The sequence below is a fragment of the Canis lupus genome, chromosome 3 (genome assembly GCF_003254725.2).
Source record: "Canis lupus dingo isolate Sandy chromosome 3, ASM325472v2, whole genome shotgun sequence".
Lineage (NCBI taxonomy): Eukaryota > Metazoa > Chordata > Mammalia > Carnivora > Canidae > Canis > Canis lupus.
The window spans coordinates 1,573,075-1,597,991 of record NC_064245.1 but is presented as its reverse complement, the minus strand read 5'-3'; the positions used below and the strand labels follow the sequence as shown (position 1 = coordinate 1,597,991).

The following is a 24,917-nucleotide window of genomic DNA, read 5'->3' as shown; positions in this document are numbered from 1 at the left end:
GTTGTCAGATTTCCCCGGACGCGGCGGCGGCGCGGTGTGGCCCGAGGTCGCGGCGGCCCCAGCGGCGGCTCGGGGGGGCGTCACCCTGCCGGCTCGCGATGCACCCGCGGCGCCCGGATGGCTTCGACGGCTTGGGCTACCGGGGCGGGGCCCGGGACGAGCAGGCTGTGGGCGGCGCCTTCCCCGCGCGGCCCTTCGGCTCGGCGTCCGACCCGACCCACTGGGTGACCAGCCCCCCGGACATCCCCGGGAGCCGCAACCTGCACTGGGCCGACCGGAGCCCGCCCTACGGCGCGCCCGGGCCCTCCACGCCGCTCGACGGCCCCGAACAGCCGTGTCCCGGAGGCGGCGGCGGCGGGGCGCCAGGGCGGAGCAGCGGTGAGGGCCGCGGGGGGCGGGGGAGGGAGGGGGAGGGGAGGGGAGGGAAGCAGCGGTGAGGGCCGCGGGGGGGTGGGGAGGGGGCTGGGGGGAGCCCGGCTCGCAGCCTGCACACCGCGCGGGGCGCCGACGATCGGTCCCGCCTCCCACGCCCTCTGCCCCCGTCCGTCCGTCCGTCCCCTCCTGTGTCCCCTCCTGTCCCCGCCCATTCCCTCTCGTCCCCTCCCCCTCCAGTTCGCCCTCATCCCCTCCGGTCCCTTCGCCCCGTCCCCTCCCGTCCCCTGTCCCCCCTCCTGTCCCCCATTCCCCTCCATCCCCCCGTCCCTCTCCAGTCCCCTTTCCCGACCCTCCCCTTTCTCCCTCCGTTCTCTCCCAGTCCCCTCTCCGTCCCTTCCCCCATCCCGTTCCCTGTCCCCCCATCCCCTCCCGTCCCTCCCCCCGTCCCTATTCCATCTCCTGACACCCCTCCCGTCCCCCTCCATCCCCTCCTCCCGTCTCCTATCCCACTCCCTCTTCACCTCTCCCGACCCTTCCCTTTCCCCCTCTGTCCCCTCCCAGTCCCCCCTGTTCTCCGTCCCTTCCCCCATCCTGTTCCCTGTCCCCACCTCCCGTCCCTCCCCCTTCCCCCCTCCCATTCTCTGTCCCCCCTCCTCCGCCCCCCGTCCCCTCCCATCCCCTCTCCCATCCTCCTCCATCCCCTCCCCCGTCCCCTGTCCCACCCCTCATCCCTCTCCCGTCCCCTCTCCGTCCCCTTCCCCCGTTCCCCCTCCGTGCTTTCTCCCCTCCCGTTCCCTGTTCTCTCCTCCGTCTCTCATCCCCTCCTGTTCCCCCTCCCATCTCCTGTCGCCCCCGGTCCCCCTCCTCCGCCTCCTCCCCTGCCCCGTCCCCCTCCATCCCCCCCCCCCGTCCGTCCCTCTCCCACCCACCCCCCAGTCGGTCTCCCGACCCTCCCTTTTCCCCCTCCGCCCCCTTCTCGTCCCCCTCCCATCCCGTTCCCTGTCCCCTCTCCCTCTCTCATCCCCTCGCGTTCCCCCTCCTGTCCTTCCCCCGTCTCCCCTCCCATCTCCTGTGCCCCCTCCCCCTCCTCCACCCCTGCGTCCCTCTGTCCCCCCTCCCGTCTACCCTCCTCCGCCCCCCCTCGGTCCGCCGCTCCGTCGTCCCTTCCCTGCAGCGCCGCTTCCTCCCCGCCCCACCCACAGCCCTCTCCTCCCGGGTGCTGTCAGGGAGGCTGGTGGTGGGAGGTCCCCGGGCCTCCATCCGGAGGGAGGAGATCGGGCTACTACCTGCTGCTTCCTGGGGAACGTGAGCGATACCTGGTTCCCTGCGCTCCGCTGCCTTGACCTGCTGCCGAGCTCTGCATCTGTGCATCTGTGCTGGAGAGTCAGCCTCGGCAGCCCTGCTGCGAGCCCGGCTCTGCCTCCCTGGGAAGCGGAGGCCTTTTCTTGGCGTCTGGAGCCCTGAAGGTGGAGAGAAGAGTCATTCACAGCGCCAGGTGCTCATGAGCTGTGGTGGAGGCTTAGTAAGCCGGACCTACCCGGTTCCTTCCTTTTCTCTTAGTCTTAGCAATTGTATCTGTTTCCTAGACTCTCACACGCCCCCTCCGTGTTCCCATCCCCTGCTTTCCTATTTCTCACCTAGAAACACCACCAAAGAGTAAACAATTTCAAGACTTTGGAATCAAGGCGTAGTTATTCGCCCTGGGACGTCAGGAAGTCTGGGTTTTCATTGCAACGCTGTCGTCTAAACACTCTCAACTTTTTAAAATTCATAAAATGGGAATAATCACTGCCTCTTCCCATTTTGAAGTCATTAGACTCGACCATTCAATATTAAGTATATTCTCGACATGTTCGTTCTTCATTTTAACTTGGAAGTACAGTGATTTTTATTTGATTTGAGTCAACTGGGAGGCGTAGACTTTAAATATCACATAGGAGCAAACGAGGATGTGGAAGAGGATGCGTAACTTAGTGTCAGACACTTTGCTTTTCCACCCTGTCTGCTTTTCTTTCTGTAAGGTTCCAAAAGGAGTCCTGGAAGGTTATTAAATAATTCAAAATGCTCGTGCACACAGTTACTTTCTTAGGCAGCAAAGCTGATTTTTATCTTTTTATGATTTACACGGTTAAAATGAGGCATTTTCTGTTAATACTATGATCTGTATACTCAAAAAGGGAAAAGCTGAAAGGAGGAAAGCATGTTAATTGACAGAAGAAGCTTCTATCTGGCCTGTGCATTTTCCAAAGCAAGAGTTAACAAAATAGTTTCCCCAGACACCTGTTTACATGGCCATATTCTGACCGTAAGGAAATAGCGTATGGTATTATGATATAAATACTGTATTATAGTAGAAATTTATAATGTCTGGTCCCCCAAGGTTGCGGTATTTCACGATCAAGATTTTGAGATTTTTAGCCAAGGAGAAATTTTGTGTGTTTTGACAGATGATAGAAATGTTTCCAGCTATAAACTCCCCTAATCAGACAGTAGAAATGCCATCGGCACTAACACCTGGTCTCTCACAGAGATCCAACTAAGCAATTATTCTCAAAATATTTAAAAAGTTTGAGACAGAGGAAGAGAGCCTTATTCAACCATTTTGATTACCCTAAGTACTCCTTCCATTTAATAATTTTGAGGTGTCTTGCTTGCGACCGTCACTTAACATAGATGCTTTCCACCAAAACAGCAAATGACTAATTTTACAAGATGGGAAGTCAAGTTGTTAGTATAGGACAGTCAGAGCCTTCTATAGAAAGAAATATAAATTGTAGTTAGAAGTTGAAAACTGGTAATCCTTAGGTTCTACTTGCAGACATGTTTGATTTGGCTCACACAGTGTTTGAATACTTTTTAAAATAGTTCCAGCATTTTAAAATTGGAAGATATTATGTAAAAATGACTTATCTTTTTAGAAAAATAACAGTTTAGAAATCTTGGGCCTGCAGTCCCACATGTCGACCGTGAATTGGAGCTGGAGAGCAGCTCTGCCTTGCAACTTCCCACAACTTCCCTGGCCTGTATGAGAATTTAACTTCAGGACCTGGAACTTAAATAAATATGGTGTTAATTAAAGGAAAAAAATGTTTTACAGTGAACCTAAATATTGGTTATGAGTAATCTTATTTTTTCTGTTTTAGAGCAGTTGAATAGATTTGCTGGATTTGGTATTGGCCTTGCAAGGTAACGTTTTTTTCCTAAAGATTTTTAATTTAATGTGTTTTATTCAAAATGTTTTAAAGTAAAATATTAAATGATTAATATTGCTTCCTTTAGATTTGAGTCTTTGGAGCAGTAGATTAAATGTCAAATAATATTTTGCAGAAACACTTATTTAAAATTTATAACAATTTTTTTCAAGTACAGATAGAGAATAGTCATTCAATTTTATGATCACAAAATAATTTTGTTAAGTCATATTATACGACTTTCATGTGTCTATCCAAAAAATCTGATCTAATCTTCTCTTCCAAGAGAAAGTAGTTGTGCATCGAATCTTTTCCTAAACATTCTAAATATTATATTTAGCAACATAGAGTCTAGGTTTTGCTTACGATCAGCATCTAATGAAGTTATTTTTTAAAATTATTTTTAATGATCATTCTGTGGAAGAAAAACCTCCTATCTTGATTATGTGATCTCTAGTGAATATTATTTCGAATGCATCAGAATTGCACAAAAGGGTGCATGCCAGGGTAACTCATTGTTTTAAAATTATAATCAAGAAAAAATTATCTTATTTGCATAATTAAACCTGAAAGTATTAATGTAAATAAGAACAAAATTGTGTATTAAAGTTTTCCTTCTCCTAGAATTAATTTTTCTTTAGCCTCATTGTTTATACATAAAACTGTTGTTCACTTGATGTATTATTTATGTACATGGATGTGCGCACGCACATGTGCGCATGGCTATGCATCTGTCACTGTCAGTATGTAAGCCCACAGTTGTAATTATTTTGTAGGGAATGCTTTTAGAAGTATCTGGTACCCAAAGTAGTAGCCAATTAGCAGTCATTAAAATCCCTATAACTTAAATGCAGTGTACACCAAAACTAAAACTTATAGAAGGGGGTTTATGAAAAATAGATGACTTTTCTGATGGGAACTTTGTTCATAGGACATCTTCTAAAATAAATGGAAAGGAGCGTTTAAGTTGTCTAGGAAAGGAGTTTCCCATATCAGACAGATGGAGATGTAATTTCATCTTTAGACTATATATTCTACTGTTTTATTTTATTTCCCCTGCTTACTATATTTGCATTTCTGGCATTCTTTTCATATTGAATTTTGTTATTGGTAGAATGATTTGCAAACACATCTAGACTTTTTTTTTTTTTTTTACTTTTAGAATAGGAAACAATGCGTGATTCTTCAAGAGTAATTTTAGATATATATATATAATTGTAATTTAAGGTTTGGTTATTTTTTATATATACACACAAAAAAACTGTAAAAATTATTTCATACGTGTCTTTTACATATATATAAATTATTCTTTTACAGTCTCTTTACCGAAAATGTACTGGCCCATCCTTGCATTGTTCTACGCCGCCAATGTCAGGTAAATGTACTTTTCTGTGATCTTCTAAACCATGACCCTGACTCTGATTTAAAAGACAACTCAGGGGGATCCCTGGGTGGCGCAGCGGTTTGGCACCTGCCTTTGGCCCAGGGCGCCATCCTGGGGACCCGGGATCGAATCCCACGTCGGGCTCCCGGTGCATGGAGCCTGCTTCTCTCTCTGCCTGTGTCTCTGCCTCTCTCTCTCTCTCTCTGTGACTATCATAAATAAATAAAAAATTTAAAATAAATAAATAAATAAATAAATAATAATAAAAGACAACTCAGATAAATGGCTAAAACTATGTAACCATTAGTCCTTGTGAAATTTACCAGAATCTACAATATGTCAGTCTCAAACTTTTTGGTTTTGAAAACTCTTTTAAGTTGTAAAAATTGGTTTTGAAAGAAGAAGGTCTAACCTTATACACATTTGTATTTGAAAATAGAGTATTTTCTATCTTTTTCAGAAAATTGGCAGATTTTCTTCTTTGTTACTACACCAAAACTTATTAAGTAATCATATATTAAAAGTTACTTGCAATGAGACATTCAAGCCATGTAAGCTAATTTTTTGTACTCTGTTACATTAAATCTGTTGACCTATACTGTATGTTGAATGGATTTTTTTATCCATGTATGATTCTATAATATCATGTGTTGATTATTTGAAAAATATGGATTTACTGAGTTCTGTAGATCTTTTAAATGTTAAGACATTTGGTTATACAATATTTTTTTTAAATGTCATTAATTTACTACCAATCCCACCAGAAAAGTGTTTTAGTATTGGTAAGTTCTTGATGGTAGATGCAGTTTTTTCAGAATTCTAATTTTTGGGCAGCCCTGGTGGCGCAGCGGTTTAGCGCCGCCTGCAGCCCAGGGTGTGATCCTGGAGACCCTGGATCGAGTCCCACGTCAGGCTCTCTGCATGGAGCCTGCTTCTCCCTCTGCCTGTGTCTCTGCCTCTCTCTCTCTCTCTGTGTTTCTATGAATAAATAAATAAAATCTTAAAAAAAGAAAAAAAAACCAGAATTCTAATTTTTGCTTATAAAGTCAGATTTATCATTGGCAGCATATAGTGCCAGTTTTTTTTAATCAACAGGCTCACTTTATTTATTCATTTTCATTTTTACTTTTTTTTAAAGATTTATTTCTTTTCGACATAGAGTAAGGGGAGAGGCAGACAGAGAATCTCAAATGGACTCCCTGCTGAGTGTAGAGTCCAATGTACAGCCCGATCCCGTGACCCATGAGATCATGACCTGAGCCAAAACCTGGACTCAGACATTTAGCCAACTGAGCCACCCAGGCTCAGGTGTTAATAACTATAGTCTGGCAGTCAGTTTTTGCAGAAGAAATGGTATTCCATAAAAAAAGTGGCTAGTTCAGCTTGCAGCTCCATCAGACAAGTGCTTTTACTCATAACAGCCATCTTACTTCATTATGCAACACATAGAATATTAATCAGAAAGATGTATACTTAAGAATCGAGATTTTTTTTTAAGAATCAAGATTTGATAAAATTATGTATTACTGTTTTACCAAGGACATTCTTAAGTGAAAGTGGCTTTTTCCTCCTTCCAAGTGAGTGGGATGAAGAATAAGTATGTACAAAAATACAGTTTGCTGCCAACTACCTTGATTCGTGCTAAGGAGTTAGCAACGTTAGCTGCCGTTGTTTTGCGCTATTATTGAAAAAGTCAACACAATAAAAAAGACTTTTATATGATGACTTAGTATCACTAAGGAAATAATTTTAAACTTGTAGATCCCATGAAAGCCCCCAGGGGTTAAGTGGACAACACTGCGGTGGAAGCTCCCATAATCTAACTTAATCTTCTTTGAAAACTGAGTCAGAAAATATGTAAATAATTACAAATTAAGCTGTTCATGCTTAGCACCAAAAAAAAAAAAAAGTCCTTTTAACAGCATGGACAGTGTATAGACCCTAGCACAGTGGATTTCAGACATATATTTTACAATCCGACAAGATCACATTGTAATCCACTGTATATATCTATATGAGTAACTTAAATGTTTTATGAAATAATGGCATTAGAATGTGTGATGCATTCTGATACTTTCTTTCTTGTTATTTTACTTAATAAGTATTGGTCCTTACCCCTTTACTGATTTCATAATTTACCAATTGTTTATGGCTTATGTGAAAAATGCTTAATATTGGAAGACATGAATCTACTGTTCCCTGAGTTCTTCAGTGGTTCCTGTGTGTTAAATGGCATGAATGTTTTGCTACACTGAAGGTAATTCCAGTGTTTATGGAAACAAATATCAAATGGCATTGCCTTCTTTATTATATATTCTAAATTACTGTATATATTATGCATTGATTTTCTGTGTTGCATATACGTATAACCACATGTATCATACTTTTAATGTTATTTAAATGTACTTTTAATAGTAGTAATTTTGTTTATGAGTAATTTCTGGTGAATTTAGAATTGAACTTTTGTTTATGCTGTGACTCCATTGTATATCTTTGATGGCCTTGTTATTTCTTGACAAAACAATAGCAAAAATAATTATGATATAATATCATTTTTATAGGTTAATTATCATGCCCGGCATTACCATCTCACTCCATTTACAGTGATCAATATTATGTACAGCTTCAATAAAACTCAGGTGAGAATTAGTCTCTAGGTTCTATTAAAATTATTTGTAATGTGAGTACCATTTGGTCTTAGTAATAATTAAAGCAAGAGTAATTCCTTTTAATTTAGTTAATAAAAATATTTTAACTCTTGTTCTAAAACTAATGTAAGATGGTAATGAAATCTTTCGATGTCACCGAATGATCAGTGAATTCATATGTTTGCCAAAATTAATTAAATATTAGGGCTATTTAATGAATATTAGAGGTGTAGTTAATTATAATATTCGTATTGGCCTAAACGTAGACCACTCAACAAATATTAAAATGATAGGAATTAATATAGTTGTATTTCTCTACTAAAATGTCTTAGAATAATGCCTTATTGGAAAATATCAGTAAATATTCAATATCAAATTTTATTAAGACATTTTATGTTTCTTATTTAGGCATTAACAGAAATAACAATATATTTTGTTCATTTTAGGGACCGAGGGCCCTTTGGAAAGGAATGGGAAGTACGTTTATTGTCCAGGGAGTCACACTTGGAGCAGAGGGAATAATAAGTGAATTCACACCTTTACCAAGGTATCTTTTTGTCATCTTTTCAATATTAGCTTCATATTAAATTTTGACAAAATATGATAGTTTCTAAAAAAAAACCTTGAATTGGAAAACTTGCCTGAAGTAGCTAAAGAGAAAAAACAGAAACTAAAATTAGTCATATCTTTTTTTTTTTAATTTTTTAAATTTATCTATTCATGAGAGAGGCAGAGACACAGGCAGAGGGAGAAGCAGGCTCCATGCAGAGAGCCTGACCTGGGACTCGATCCCAGATCCCAGGATCACGCCCTGAGCCGAAGGCAGACGCTCCACCACTGAGCCACCCCGGCATCCCTAAAATTAGTTATATCTTATTAAATCAGTATGTGATAAAGAAGATGAATCCTCACCTAGTATCTATTGAGATAGGTCTTTGAGCTCCTGCTGCTAAGTTTCAGCAACTGTCTGCGAAGGAGCAAACATGAGTATGTGAGCAGTTCTTACTGTTTAAGTAGCCACTTGGGTGAAGGAGACACATGTAAACAAGTTATAGTATATCGTGATTAGTGCTATAATTAAACCCTTTTCAGTGCCCAGAGGACACTTTGCATTAAGTTATTGGCAAGGGTTTCAAGAAAAAACTGAAACCTGAGCTGTATCTTGAATTATGAGTAGAAATTAACGTGGCAGAGAAGGAGAGCATTCCAAGTAGAAGTGACAGCATGCCCAATCTTACGGAAGTTGGAAAGTCTGGGTAATAAATGTCCTGTGCTTAGAATAGTGGGCATTGATGGAGTGGAATAATAGGAAAAGAGTCTGAGATGCTAGATGGAAGCCTGGCTATGCCTTTGTAAGGGACTCTGGCTTTATTTTCTATGAGTTTGGAATCCAAGGTGTTAGTTTCAATATATGGGTTCTTTGATCAAGGATTTACTCAAGTGGCAGTATTAAGTAAAAAAGTGGATTGGTGTAGCTAGAGACTTGTGGAGAACTGTTATAATAATCTAAGCCAGACTGAGAGGGGTCTGAAGTGTGGGATAGAACAGAAAGTCTAATAGATAATTGGTGATAGATTAGGGATCAGGGGATGGGAGAGAATTTTCAGCGGTGATAGATTTCTAGACTGGAATCAAGTTGGAGAATACATGAAGAAGTTGGAGTGGGAAAGAAGATACGGAATTTAACTTGATAGATGAAGTTTGCGGTTCCTTCAGGACTCCTAGGAGGACATGTGTAATATGTAGTTGGCACCATGGATTGGGGTCTTAGAAAAAACTTGAAGCTGGAAGCATAGCTTTGAATGTTGTGGCATAAAAGTAGCTATTGAAGCATTAGGATGGATGAATTTTCCTCAGGAGAAAGTGTACCCTAAATGACAGGAAGCGGACCAAGGACAGTTAGTAACGTGTGAAGACACATGTGAGTGCCATGTGTATACGTGGATGTGTGTGTGGTAGGAGGGGTAGTTGGGGGCAGTTGTAAGAGATACTCACAAAACCCATCAAGCATTGCAGTAACCTAGGATGACAGTGTCCTAGAAGCCAAGAGAAGAGAATTAGAATTGTACATACGTCTGGAGGGAGACAGAAGAGAAATTAGGGAAACTTGCTTGTGAGTCTGTTTTCTCTCTGAAATAGAATATAACGTCGTTAGATGAAAGAAGAGTGAGCATTGCGTTAAATTTTATTATCTGACTTTCTTACTCTATAGACTTAGAGATATGGCAGTTGTGTGGGGATGTATTTTCTCTTGGTCGTTTTGGATCTTATTAAAAAGAAGAAACAAAAGGCTATCTTTGTTGCATTCTACTTGGATAGTATTTCAGATAAATCCCACTCATTAATGGATTTATTTACTTAGCTGATATTTCGTGAATACCTACTATGTGCTAGGTCCTGTTCTAGAAATCAGGTATACAGTGAAGAGAAGAAACAAAAGACACCTGTGACCATGAAGCTTAGAATCCAGTGTAAGGGACATACATTCAGTGAAATAATCCTATTAATGAATAAATAATTACAAATTGGGATTTGTCCCCAGAGGGAAAAGAAAAGGTTTTGTGAGATTATTAAAGGGTGAGGAACCGTGTCCCTAATGAGATAATACTTGAGCTGACACCTGAGTGGTGATTAGGAGGCTCAGACCAGCCTGTGTGAAGACGGTGTTGCTGAGAGAAAGCTCATAGGGCTGAAGCTCAGAGAGCAAGGAGGAGAGCATGTGACAATGCTAAGAGACAGGTGAGAGCCGGGTTTCTGTACGGCCTTGTGGGCCACTTTAAAGATACTGAGGAGTTCTAAGAAGAGATCAGTGATATGATCGGGTTCATGTTTTTCAGGGGTCATTATAAATGGAGGTGAGAAGATTGCTGGGGGACCACAGTGGGTAGGAGGACACGTGCTCGAATGCTACCACAGTGTTCTAGGTGACCAGCAATGGTAGCTAGGACCAGGGTGGCATCCGATGGACCCGAGAGGATACTCTTGAAATGTATTTAAGTAAAACTGATGGTCCTCAGTGATGGGCTAGGGATGGTAGGTGATAGGACGAGCTGTCCTGGAAGACGTCTAGGATTTGGCTTATGTAATTGATGTTGAGTAAAGCCATTGTCTGAAGTATAGTGTAAACTTTTTTGTTTTTTAATTCTGTTTTGGTCAGGATTGACCTTTCTTGGGGGAAAGCAAAGACATAGCACACAAGGCAGCAAAGCAGCCACCCAAAGTGATTCACAGAGGAAAATGAGCTTGGGGTTGTCCTAGGCTGAGGCTCCTAAATTGCACAGTGATCACTAAGTAAAGCAGGTGAGACAGTATGGATTCCCCATGATTTAGATTTTTATATTCATTTTGATCACATTTGAGAGAAAAAAGAGCAAGTTTGTAGTGCTCATGAAGTCACTAAGTTTAGAGTTTTATGCTATTACCACTTAAAAAAAAAAAAAAAAAAAGTAGGTAACCCAGGATCATCTTTCTTTATCTAGTGCCCAGGTCCCTCCAGTCCTTCCTCAGATCTCCCAGGTGGAGTGAGTGAGACTCTGTGTACCCTTTACTTTACGGGTCATTTCTCATAACAATGTAAGGCGCACCTGTACCCAAGGCTACCCTATGTATTTCAGTCTCTCACAAAACCAGTATGGTTGACCTCCAACTTCATTTGACACATCTCACATTTGTGGTTGTACCAATATAAACACGTAGAGTTTCTCCTCACCACTCCCTGAATTCTCTGACTTTGAACATACTCTGTTTTAAGCACAATGAAATCTTTCTCCAATTTAGTAGGTTTTCTTTCTGATTAACAGTTACTGAGTAGGGAACATGAAGAGTCTAAGAGTAGGGAAGAAGATCATTAGCTTGATTTTGGACAAGTTCATTTTTAGATGCTTTGCCATATCCAGGTGGAGTTGTCAGGAGACAAATGATCCACATGGTTGACATACAGAGAAATCTAAACTGGAGCTAGTGGATTTGTTTCGGAGGTGTTGGAAGCACCATCTTGGTTAACATTGCCTCAGGAAGGACCATAACATGTAAAGAGAGGGCCTGAGCCTTTAGGAACCCTAGAATAGATGGCTGGGTCAAGAAAATCCTGCTGCAAAGGAGTCAAGTGTAGAGACTAGAGGGGAGGAGCAAAACCCAGAACGTACAGAATAGGGGAATACAGGGGCAGAGACGGCTTCAAGGAGCAGATGGAATGGCTTCCATCTGCTTTCTCTGGAGACATACCTGTGGGAGCCCTGAATTGGCATGTAAGAAGCTCGGCTATCCTAAAGGTGCCATCGTAGAGTCACCACATGGAGAAACTACGTAAAGTAAGGATATATCCAAGGAGTCCCAGCTGTTCAAGGCTTCCCAATTCAGGTGCCAGACAAGTGATGAAGATGCTTTCAAGATCTTCCTTCTGAAATCACTCACGAGGGTCCTGAGCCAAAGCTGTGCAGCCAAGCCTGACCCAAATTTCAGACGAATTGAAACAGTGAGTGATGATATGAGCATCTTACAAAATATCAAGTGGACAAATATTGGAACAATGCAAGAGTGATGGGGGGGTGAAGTCAAATGTCATTAAACAGAAAGTAGTTGCCTTATGTTCCAAAAATAGCATCTTCTAATAAATATCTAATATATTAAAAAAAAAAAAAAAAGCCCCAAGGGCCTGATGGCTGTCGAAGGGGCAAATAAGGTATATCCAGCACAAGTATATCCAGCACCCAGTGCTCCTCACAAGCGCCCTCCTTAGTACCCAGCACCTACTAAGCCATCGCCCTGTCCACGTCCCCTCCTGTGACCCTCAGACTTAAAAATGTCTGTTAGATTCAGTGGCACAGAGATGATGGGGACCTTGACAAGAGCTGTCTTTGTAGAATAACGAGGTGGGTAAAAGCCAATTTGGAGTGGCCTCAAGGTGAATGGGACGTCAGGACATGGAAAGAGTAAGTTGGCAAGTTGGCTGTGCAGAGCAAAGATGAAGAGATGCGGCCCGAGGATGGGTTTGGTCGAGGGAAGATTTTTTTGAGGAGGGCAGCTACCCGAGCAAGTGAAAATGAGAGAGAATGATAAGTAAGGCCTTTAAAAATAGAGTTCTCTAAAACTCCATTGCCTTTGTGTATTGATTATGCATGGAAGCATGTATATCAATCTGTCAAATAGAGAACTATTTTAAGAAAAAGCAAGTCATGTCTCTTAACTTTGTTGCTCTTCTTCAAGGGCAGGTTTCACTTGTGAAAATAGTGCCTTGAGTTTATTTACCCATCTTTTGGTATTTGATAACGAAATATGAAGAGGTTTATTCACAAGCAGAATTTTATACTACTGTCTTTCCTAAAGCATTTCAGTGCGCCGATTTAAATTTCTAGAGTTATGACAATACGTTTTATCCACAGATAGAGATACAAGGAGGAGAGTTCTCATGATTTTATACTTGATTCTAAAGTTCATTTTTCCCACTTTTAAAAATCTTATTAAGAGTTGGCAGTAGTAATTAGTATTGTATTCCAAGGTGAAGTAGCCCTGTCCTTACAGGAATACTGATCGCAGACCCATCTATCTCTAATGTTAATGCTGGTTTCATCCTTAGAAGCAGTGTCCTAATACCCTGTGATAATACTCTCTGAGGCCAGGTAAGATAGGAGCAGTGCCAGATGATTTATAAACCATGTAGTATCTACTGTTTTAGAATCAGTAGAAAAAAAATGGAAAGCGATGGGACGTCCAGGTGGCTCAACGGCTGAGCTTCTGCCTTCGGCTCAGGATGTGACCCTGGGATCCTGGGATCAAGTCCCACGTCGGGCTCCCTGCATGGAGCCTGCTTCTCCCTCTGCCTGTGTCTCTCCCTTTCTCTCTCTCTGTGTCTCCCATGAATAAATAAATAAAATCTTATTTAAAAAAATAAGGAAAGCCTAACCTTTTTAATATTTTTCATCCAAATCCTTGGTGGTCATTTCAGCTATATTTTTCTGGGGTTGTTCAGGCTTAAATACTGGTCACTTTAGTATTAACTTAATCAGAACGCAATCCAGAAGGCTCTCTATGTTTTATTGATCAGAGGTGGTCAGTCTGTTTTCTAAAAGTTTCTCTGCAGATCTTTCATTCTCAGAAAGTCTGCACACCACCCATTGTAATTGTATGGAGTTTTTTAAAGGGCTTATTAGTGATTATTTCCTATACCTTTTGAATATAAAAGTATTCCCTACATCCTTCGGTTGGTCATATTCTCTCATTCCAGGTAGAAGCGGTTTCCTCAGCTCTCTGCTGTGGCCGTGGTGCCGTGGGTGCCAGTTTCATGACGGGAGCTTGGCAGTTCTCTTTATTTCACACTTCATTTATTTCACACTTGCCTCTCTGCTGTTCTCCCCCCCCCCCCCCCCGCCCTCTCTCTGCCTTCCCAGTTTATTCTGCTTTATCATTTACTTTTGCTCTCTCTCCATACTCTTTTCTCCTTTTTCACTTTCCTCTTGGTACAGCTTTCTCCTCTTGTGTTTTTTTGCAGCTTGCCTCTCTTCTTTTTCTTCTCTCTTTTCTGGTTTCTGAGGGTGACCTAAATAGCCAGGAGCACACAGTGGGAGACCTTGGCTCCAGACCTGGCACCCTGCCTGTCACCTTGAACATCTCCCTGTGGGTCTTCCAACCTTCCTTTCTCTCATAAGTAAAACAAATTGGACGATACCTGCTTTGCTGACCTCACGGGATATCTTCCTGTATCAAATGGGATGAGAGGCAGTGCAGGCAGAGAGTGTGCGGACTTCCAAGTCCTAGAGACCAGGGTTTATTTTATTTTATTCTATTTTTTTAATTTATTTTATTTTATTTATTTTATTTTATTTAAAGATTTTGTTTATTTATTCATGAGAGACACACAGAAGCAGAGACACAGGCAGAGGGATAAGCAGGCTTCCGGCGGGGAGGACTTTGTGGGACTCAACCCCAGGACCCCAAGATCACAACCTGAGCCAAAGGCAGATACTCCATCACTAGCCACCCAGGCTTCCTGAGACCAGGGTTTAGAACTCAGTTCCACCATTAACTATTTGTATGGCTTTGGCTGAGTTATGAACCCTCTCTGAGCCTATTTCCTCACCTGTGAAACGGGGATAACAAGGTCATTGTGAGGGTTAGAAGTAAGTCATGCAAAGCACTTTGCACCATGCCTGGCATTATAGTAGGTGGACAAAAAGATGATATAATAAAAGTCCCAAGATTAATGTCATCATAATAAGGAAAGGCGCTTGACAAATTTGGTGCTACACAAATGTCATGTGTCATTCAGTCTGCATTATAGTTCATTTTGTTTTGTCTTTAAATTCTTTCTTATTTTTTAAAGCTTTTTCTTCCTTTATCCAATTGCTTGTTTCCCTCCCCCCCCCCCCCCGCAACTATTCTTTCTTTCTCAACCTGTCATTTTTATATCTTCTTGAAGTTTTCGTGTTCCTCCTTTAAGTTTTTTATAATCAGTGGTAGCTCTTCCTCCTCTGTCAGCCCCTCCTTTTGGCACATAGAAAAACACTTAGTATGTTTTTTACTTTTTAAACCACCGTAATTGTCTGAAGCGTGACCCAGAAAGGAAAATGTTCATCATTAGAGTATCTCTCTCCATATATATATATATTTTAAATTACCATCGATTGATTACCTTTTTGAAAGTTGGGCTAATTCAAGATGTTGTAAATAACATGGTTTTTGTTTCCTCGAAATTTCTTTTTTAGGGAGATTTCACATAAATGGAATCCTAAACAAATAGGAGAACACCTTCTGCTGAAATCGTAAGTATCAAAAGTGGCACATACATTGAAAATTTGCATTAATTTCTATAGCATTAGAACTGGAAAAAATCTTAATACAATGAAGAAAATTAGGGCAATAAAATATTTGTGGGACTAGAACTTCAAAAGACAAGTAACATTGAATTGAGGAATAAAATCCTAAAATCTATATTACCTTTAAAATCAATCTTTCTAGTTTGAAAGGCTGAAATCACAACCTAATTTTTCTGTCTTCTTAGGAAGTTAGCAAAGGTCTTCAACTTATTTAACCCAAACTCTCAGAAAAATAGACAAAAATTAATTTGTATAGTGATGAGCAAACTCAAACCTTAGTGTCCTTAAAATGTAGTCACTTCATGATTTTACAACGCTGACATTTTTATAGATTAGAATTTTACTCTTTACTTCTTAATTTTTTTTGAAGATTGTGAATTGGAAATCCCCCAAGCTTGCTGGCTCCCTCTGGGAGACATTCCAGCACATTATTACTTAGTGATGTTCCATTCACCTTGAAAACTACTACTTGCCAGGACCTGGCCCATAGGGTTAGGTAAGTCCCACCTTGATATTATTTTAAATAACTATATTTTGCAGGCTTGCAAAGTTGTAATATTACATTTATGTCTAAATAGTGGCGTTAGGAAACAACTTTGCAAAGCTGTACAATATTGTTTCTTAATAATAAAAGGGGACTTCACTCACCATTGAAGACTGGCTTAGTCCTGCTGAGTGGGAAATCTGGGAATGGATAATGAGAGTCCATAGGATAATAGCAGAACAGTATACTTGTTCACATGTCACTAAAAAGGCAAATAATGGAATGGATCCCTCATCCTAACTTTTAAGTATCAGATTGATAGGCTATGTTAGCTCTGTGTAGGTAGACAACAAGGCTACATTAGCTACGTGCAGGTTGGATAATGAATCATAACCAACCCCACATTTTACTGCTCTGAAATAAAATCTGTTTTCTTTGAAGCCTTTCCCTGTGTTATTGTTAATACTTACATTTTTACACTAACTGATGAATAAGGCATCTTAATGATACAGGTCTCTTTAGTTATCTCTAGGCTATAAATATTAATAGTTGAAAACTTAAAACTTATTCAGGCTTGAATATGAATTATGTTGATATATTGAAGTCGATGTTAAAAATTTAGTGTAAGCAATAAATAAATAAATAAATAAATAAATAAATAAATAAATATTTAGTGTAAGCATGTTTCAGTATACTGATAATTGTGTTTTAATTTCTGCAGCCTGACTTACATGGTGGCAATGCCTTTTTATTCGGCAAGTCTAATTGAAACAGTACAGGTGAGCTACTTTTTATTGCCATTTTTTAGTTAATAAATATTTTTTGGAATAGTCAATATATTATTTATACAAGATCTGATTGTATACCAAAAAAATGTAAGACAGTATACTTATAAAATATTTCTCTTCCAGATACCACACATATCCCAACGATCATATAGTAGACAAACTGCTGTGTCTTTCCGTTGCAAACTGACTTCATACTTCTAGTTCTAATTCTTTTGATCCCTTCCATAGGCAGATGTACTCTTCATTGAGCTGAGAACACAGCTGAGAGCTTGTACTGAATACAAAGAATCTATAGAGTTTTTTTTTTTTTTTCAACTTTTTAAGACCAGTATGTACAACTTCAATGCAAATGTGTATGGCTTGTCCCCAGACAGTGGATTACTAGTTACCAGAGCATAAAACATGCTGGATAATCATCCTGATGGTGAGCAGGTAGTCCCATGGTAGCCTACTAACCCCATGCTTTTTAAATGTGCCTTTTAAGGAGAATTTGATGCCATGGTGTGTTGAGTACTCAACTACAAGGCTAAAGTGCTCTTTTCAGCATTGTACAGTGTCTTACCATTTCCAGCCACTTGATGGCACTTCCAGCATATTGTATTGATCTACTTCTTCCTGTAGATCCCTACCCTCCAAACTGTAAGATGAAAGTACTTGAACTTCACATATACACAAAGTCCAATTAACTGTACACTCCCTATCTTTTGTCTCTAACACTAGGTCCTCTAGCTTCTTTCTTGTCTTCAGTATGGATACGTTTCCTCTCTGTAAAAACCTTCCTGGATCCGCCTTTGCTTTTCTAATTACTCTTTTCCACTTAGTTAATTTTCTGGCCTTAACGTTGACTGTTCACTTACTTATTTAAAGTGCCCAGCTCACTGTTGGTTAGTTTGGAAGTTTTTTACCCAGTGTCCAGTCCCTGTTTTTCCTTGTCCAGGTTCCACTTGCTGTCTCCTTTTGACTCCTTTTGTCTACTTTCTGGAAGTTTTTCTTTTACTTCTTAGAGTTTTTATCTTTTGAGCATCTTCCTCTCCTTTTAATAAGGTTTTTGCCATCTTTTCTGCTTTCCTTCAAGGTGTAATCCTTGGCCTGCTCTGCTTTTTATCCTATATTCACCATCCTGGACAACTCATTCCTCTTGTGAATCATTTTAATTCTAGTCTCTACAGGAATTAAATCCTCTTCCCCTTAAACTCAACTGCTGTAAACTCTCTCATCTTATTACCCTGAAAATTAACTTCCTTTTAAGCCTCTTCTCCTTTCCTGTTCATGGTACTATTGATGTCTGCACCCAGAGACTCAAAACTATGCTTTCTTAGTTGTAACTGCAGCAAGTACACGAGATCTGTCTGCTTCTCCCCACTGACAGGCAGTCATTCTCATCCTTCCTTTAGCGTACGCTCAGCTTACATTAGCTGCTTGCTTCCTACTTCATTCATGTTCACTGGTATTTTTCCCTCTTCTGGGAAGCTCAGATTGCCAAGAACACTTTTTCTCTTGAAAAATACACACACATATATAGAGACATCTCCTGTTGAACATCTCCTGAAGCTCTTAAATATGAGGTTACTAGTCTGTGTCTTCATTAAAAATCTGTGATCTAGTTCCTGCATTTTAAAATCATTCTGTACACTCACACCATTGTTCTCAAGTTACAGTGCTTATATCCTTTTGCTGATCAAGAATATGTGTTGAAGGATCCCTGGGTGGCGCAGCGGTTTGGCGCCTGCCTTTGGCCCAGGGCGCGATCCTGGAGACCTGGGATCGAATCCCACGTCGGGCTCCCGGTGCATGGAGCCTGCTTCTCCCTCTGCCTGTGTCTCTGCCTCTCTCTCTCTGTGTGACTATCATAAATAAACAAAAATTTTAAAAAAGAAAGATTTAAAAAAAAAAAAAGAATATGTGTTGACTCGTATTTCCTAATGTCAGTTGTAAAAAGACAGAGACGTTGTACCTAATGATGACTAGCACTGAGCGAATGCCTCAGGAAGCCAGGCCTGTTTTCATGTAATACTCCCAGCAATCCTATGCCTAAAAAGTAGGTCAGACAAATCCTCTTTTTATAGACCAATAAACTGGTTCTTAGGAGAAGTAACTTCCCTAGATTAAGTAGCGGAGGGAGAGTTTAAACCTGTACCTAAGAACTCAAAGCACTCCACGGCTTCTTCGGGTGTCCAGTAGCTGTTGCTTTTCAAAAATGAGTTCTGAGGAGCTTCTTGACGACAGGGAAGCCAGGTATGGCGTGTCCACATCTCCTCCCTTGTTTTCCTTCCCAATAAGAATAGCTCCCAGCTTCACTGCTGTTAGGAAATTTCACTTGAAAAAAGAATCTAATGCCTATATAATACGTGAGGTTTGTCAGCCATTGATATTTTCCCTCTGTGGTCATAAATTAGGATTTAAAATGGACCAACAGAGTTCTTTCTCATGGCGCAGTAAGCAAGTGTTAACTTTTACTCGTTTCATCATTTTTTATTTCAGAGTGAGATAATTCGAGATAACACTGGAATTTTGGAATGTATAAGAGAAGGAATTGGAAGAGTGATTGGCCTTGGAGTGCCTCATAGCAAACGACTGCTCCCACTTCTTTCCTTGATCTTCCCTACGGTGCTGCATGGGGTTCTTCATTACATCATCAGCTCAGTCATTCAGAAGTTTGTCCTACTGATTCTAAAGAGAAAGACTTATAGTAGCCATCTAGCTGAGACCACTAGCCCGGTGCAGAGTATGTTGGATGCTTATTTTCCAGAACTGATTGCTAACTTTGCTGCCAGTCTTTGCTCTGATGTTATACTTTACCCATTGGAAACAGTTTTGCACCGCCTTCACATTCAAGGAACACGCACAATCATTGACAATACAGACCTTGGCTATGAAGTGCTTCCAATTAACACACAGTACGAGGGGATGAGAGACTGTATCAATACTATAAGGCAGGAAGAAGGAGTGCTTGGTTTTTATAAGGGGTTTGGTGCTGTTATAATACAGTACACACTGCATGCAGCTGTTCTACAGATTACCAAAATTATTTACTCCACCCTTCTTCAAAATAGCGTTTGAGGTGTAAGTTCCTGGTTAGTCTAAAAGACATAATCTGGATAATTTGTTATGAAATTATGAGGGATAAAAGTTGAAATACTGGGGGAAAAGTGGATTAGAAAGCAAAACTGATAGAAAAAGCCCATGCTGATTATACTGACTCTTCATTTTTTAAAAGGCATAGGTATATATTTTGGATGAAAAGTATTCCAAATTTGGAAACTCAATGAAAGTAACACTCATGAATTGAATTCTAGCTAGTGTAGCACTCATGCTAAACTAAGAGTGATCCTGGGCAGAAGGAAAAATTTGTCAGCAAATATAAAACAAAATTTCACAGAGCCTGAATTTATTCCATCTGGCTTTAATACTTATTAGAAGTTTATTTCACCTTCTAGATTGGTATTGCGATGTCATCCTTAATATAGTGTACAGTATCAGTACACTTTAAGTAAGCCACGTCCTCGGTGATAAAGATGAGGAGGTTAGATTGGGCCACATGTATGCAGGACTTGAAGAATTTTAAATTTCATTGTTCCTGTATAACTTTTCAATGGCTGTTATATTTATTACATAACGCCATTTATGCACACACATGTAACTTGGAACTTCCTTCATGTCTGCAAATACCCCACTCTTAGATTAGCTTATTTCATAGAATGAACTCATGTACTTTCTGCTTGAATATCAGAATAAAACATTAAAAGACAAGGTAGCCGAGAGGTTCAAGGCAAACTGTGTACTTATCCATATCCAAACCCAGCGTTTCAATGCCAGCAACTGAAAATTCATCATAGGTTTATAAAGTTTGATTTGCTTACCTAGAGATCAGGATCATCAGGCTGTTTTAGAGCCACTCCCAAGAGAGAATAGAAAATAATCATGACAACTATTACTGTTTGCACATTTACACATTGTGTACTGAAAGGATGTCACTTGCCTTATGTTTCTGAATGACTATCTTAGAGAAGACACAATTAAAATTCACGTGGGAAAGTGTGCCTCTTTGCCTTCTGTATGGTCCCCATTAAATAATGGTTTCAGTTTCCACTTCCTTCTAGTTTTTGTTTTGCAGTTTCATTCTCCAAACTAGATGCACACAAAGGGAAAAGCAAGTTTATCCTTACCACTTTTATTTAAACTCATTTGAATGAATAATGAAGAAAAAATGAAAACCTTAAAGGAAGCTTGTCCCTGCTTTTTGTGGATGAGGAAAAGAAGTAAAGCTCAACAAATAATAAGCAAAAATATTATCAGTTTAAAAAAAAAAAAAAAGTGCTGCCTGTTCCTGAACTGAAGCTGGTGGGTGCAGTTCTTTGTATAATAAAATAATAAGCATTTGACTGATCATCATTAAACATTTTAGAGTTGCCTTTCCTCACGTGAGTGGCCACAGTTTTACTGCAAACCACTTAATGCATCTTAATGCAGATGTGCAGGGATTTTGCACTGGTGTCCAACCCAGAACTGAGATTTACTTGCTAAACGTCAGTGAAGCAGTTTTTTATGATTAGTAGTTTTAGGACCAGATAACGATACCTTAAAAAGTGTCGAACAGTATGTAAGTAGCGACTCTGTCTAAGATCTTGTGTGCTATGTGTGTGGTTTTCTAAAAATCACTCAAAATACGTATTTTCCATTTTTAAATTCCTCCAAGAGGGGAAAATAAACGTCACTGATCACATGTTGTATTTTATAGTTAATTTTTCGGTTACGGTTTACTTTGCCCTGCCTATGACACTTAAATTGTTTTCAATACTGTTGAACTGCTAAGTAAATTTTTAGATGTGTGTAATCTGTCCAACTTCCAATCATTTTTATTATAATCAACGATGGTTTCAAATAATAGTAAACTTCAGAAAATTTCAAGTTTCAGAAAATTTCTAGAAGAACAATCTGGAATTAAGTATTTACTAATAAAGACCCATGAAATCCATCATGTAGTTAAAAATGAGATTATTTCAAGATTACTTGGCAAAAATTAGTCTAAACATTCAGTTATATAAATCTTTCTCAATCATTACAAGATAGACTGAACCACACACAAGTGAAGTTGATCTTCTCTCTTTGTAAACAATACAAATTAATACTAAATATGGAATGTGGCAAGTAAAATACTAATTATTCTTTATTGCCATTTCAAATTAGTTGAAATATAAAAGTCATTTAAATTCAAGAACTTAAATGCTGGCCAAATACACTTAAATGAATTTAGAAAGGAATAAATATAATACACATTAGGCACACACTCCCACTTAAAAATTGTTCTGTTTCCTTAGCATACACGTGCCAAAGTCAAATATCCATTGGCTACATTTTTAAAGATGATAATAGCTCAGAATAATTTTTAGCTCAGTATGATAAATAGTAATATGAATAAAATTCTATTAAAATGTGCCCACAGGCCCAGTGGTCCTCTTAAGCCAGATTTGGCCGTGTACCTGAAGTGTGATGATGCTTGCTTTCCATATAGGATTTCTGTCATCTGAGTCAAATGGTATGAAAGCAATTGAGTTAAAAACTGAAAAACCTGGAAAATACTTAGTATCTTAAGTGAATTTATTAATTGAGTACATTTGCATATAAGTCTCTTCCCCTTCTCTATTTGAAGGGCCATCGAAAAATAACCCCTAGGTTTTTAAATTTTTTGAAGCCTCCAAACTCCCAGCACTAGATTTACAAATATGAAACAGTGAAAACAAACTGATTTCCCAAATGGCTGAGGTTTGGTGGATTTGATAACCGAGCCAGTGTTTTCAGAAACAACTGGAGAGTGAAGAAATCTCACTTTTGCCAACACGCCTGACTACTTACAGCTGTCCTTTGAGCACTGGCTTTGTTACAAGTGCACAAAGCATTCACTTTACCTACTGGGCCCCAGTGCTTCAATATTTGAATCTGTATCCATATATCTGCTCACAGAATAAAACACACTGCCCTAGTTTTTGTGGATCGCCCTCAGTTTGCTTCCTTGATCTTTTGGCACATGAAAGACTATTCGGCCCGCCCTTAAAAAGACATATTTGAATTAATTATTTTCAATAATAATAAGTAAAATCCTCTTGGTAGCAATTGACATCACATTAGAATTTGAGTGAGGCTTTGGCATTTCTGCTTTCTCTTCTCTTTCAAATAATTGCACATTTCTCTTGCTCTGATATAAACTGGATGCGTAATGTCTTTCCTTTGAGTCATTGAGTATCATTAATATCAAGTTGTGTAGCAGAGTAAAAAAAAAAAACTTGTGATACAGTGAGTCTTACACAATATTACCTCAGCTAGAAGAGGTGTTTGTCTGTGTGTGTTTAAGTTGTTTTTGTCCAGTATTTTAAATGTTTTCAGCAAATTGTGTATTATGAAAAGGTTCAATAAAATGTTGAAATAAAAACAGTATTTTTCTCTTACTGATGCTAGAGGATAACTCAGGCTTCTGAAAAAAGAACATCAGAAATGAAGATCACGAAAAATAAGTAAAACTTTTTTTTTCTCCACCATTTAAAAATGTCCTCGTGATGTAACTGTGATGTGGTTCACAAAACCAGTCCTCTGGTTTTCTAAAATAAGGTTTCATATGCGTTGCGTTTTGTGAAAGTCCTCCACGTTCCCATATTTGATCCTTACAACAGCCCTCAGGCATTTTCTGAATTTTGTTTAGGGAAAAAAGATACAGGGAAGTTGTGACTTGTCCAGTGTTACATAACTAGAGGAGTGATGACCGCAAGATGGCAAGTAAGCAGTTCTAAACTTCCTTCCCTCCATAGAAACTTAGAAAAAAAACCAGGCAGTGAGAACCAACTTTGTCAGAACTCCAGAAAAACAAGTTTAGGGAACCAAGTGAATGCAGAATAGAGAAAAAGGCAACACCTTACTGTAGGCCACCTCCACGGTGTTATCATCCTCGCTGCGCTCCTGGCATCCGCGGAGCCCATGGACCACTGTGGGACACGATCTTAGTTCTGGAAGAAACGGAGAAGTTACTTGCTAGTCACAGTCTTTGTGTGAACTAACCTCCGGAGGGGGCTCCTGCGGGACGAATGCAAGGTGCGCATCTGTTTTCCCGACCCGGAGCTCTGTCCAGGCCAGAGAAGACGGGAGGCGTGGCTTGAAAACATTGTAAGGTGACCAGAAAAGCCTCAGCCGCCTTAGGGCAAGGAATTACGGCTGAGCTGAGCGCACAAGAGGTTGTCCGAAGCCAGAGGGAGGTGCTTTGGGGGATCCGGGCACTGGAAAGTCATCACGTGGACTAGGGGATTTAGAGAGCCGCACACATGCTCGGGCCGGGACACACGCGCGGAAAAAGAACTGAGGCGACCTTCAGCTTTCACCACTGGCTCATCTGTAGGGCAAGTGCCAGCAGGAAGGGAGGGGGAGGCGCAGCTGTGAATGGCTGGCCGCGTGTTAAAGGGGTGCCCAGCACACAGCCGCCCCCAAAGCCCAGCAGCCAGCTGAAGCCAGAAGTCCAACCTCGCCTTGTATCTAGTTGAGGCCCACCAGAACAAGACCTCTCAGGGGCACGATATCTGCTCTTCAGGGAAAGAACAATAGCTAACATATTCGAGAACTTACTATAACGGCCAGATCATTAATAACTCACATGTGTTCTCTTGCAAATTCCCTACAGCAACCTTATAAAGTAGGTCTAAACAGTATCCTCATTTTACAGACGCAGGAACTGTGGCTGGGAGGTTAAGAGCTTTGTCCAACCGACATCATGCGTAGTTAGAAGAGCGAGGATTTGGCCCAGGACTTGCTCAATTCTTGCCATCCTCGGCGGGTTCCCAGGCCAAAGTTCGCCTTGCTTTGAATGGTGACCTCCAACTGAAGGACCAGGGGACACCACTGTTCTCACTAATTGATGAACTGCTTCTCAGCTTAATCTGTCCTGGCTCTAAAATGGAAGAGGTCTTGGGAGATCCCCCCAAGTCCTCCCATGCCCTGCCCCTCTTAGGTTAAAAACATCTCCCTTTCTCTCTGAGCTTCCATAGCCTCTTAACTCTGTGACATAGAGACTCTCTACCTTGTAGTTGTATGTGAGCATCTCTTAAACTCTTTGACTTTATCCTAGACACCATGTTTTCTCCCCACTCTCACTACACAGACATAGACATAGACATAGGGAATTACACAGATGTAGGAGATGTTGAATGAACAAATGAACCTATAAAATGGTGCACCAAGCCTTGTCTATATATTCTGA

The 24,917-nt window shown here is 40.4% G+C and overlaps 1 protein-coding gene across 1 annotated transcript; it reads left to right on the top strand.

The window, feature by feature from the left end:
- Nucleotides 1-4: 4 nt before the first annotated feature.
- On the top strand, nucleotides 5-23,108 carry SLC25A46 (solute carrier family 25 member 46). Its single transcript, XM_025438201.3, has 8 exons — nucleotides 5-378; nucleotides 3,519-3,561; nucleotides 4,884-4,941; nucleotides 7,512-7,589; nucleotides 8,045-8,145; nucleotides 15,299-15,355; nucleotides 16,615-16,672; nucleotides 19,163-23,108. Exons 1-8 carry the CDS (start codon nucleotides 99-101, stop codon nucleotides 19,739-19,741), a joined length of 1,254 nt encoding a protein of 417 aa, XP_025293986.1. The 5' UTR covers nucleotides 5-98; the 3' UTR covers nucleotides 19,742-23,108.
- Nucleotides 23,109-24,917: the final 1,809 nt, after the last annotated feature.

Excerpts from the sequence above, each read along its gene's own strand:
- SLC25A46 (XM_025438201.3), top strand. The coding sequence starts at position 99 with ATGCACCCGCGGCGCCCGGATGGCTTCGACGGCTTGGGCTACCGGGGC. Across the intron at positions 379-3,518 it reads GGCGCCAGGGCGGAGCAGCG|AGCAGTTGAATAGATTTGCT; the intron begins GTGAGGGCCGCG and ends TTTCTGTTTTAG. Across the intron at positions 16,673-19,162 it reads GTCTAATTGAAACAGTACAG|AGTGAGATAATTCGAGATAA; the intron begins GTGAGCTACTTT and ends TTTTTATTTCAG.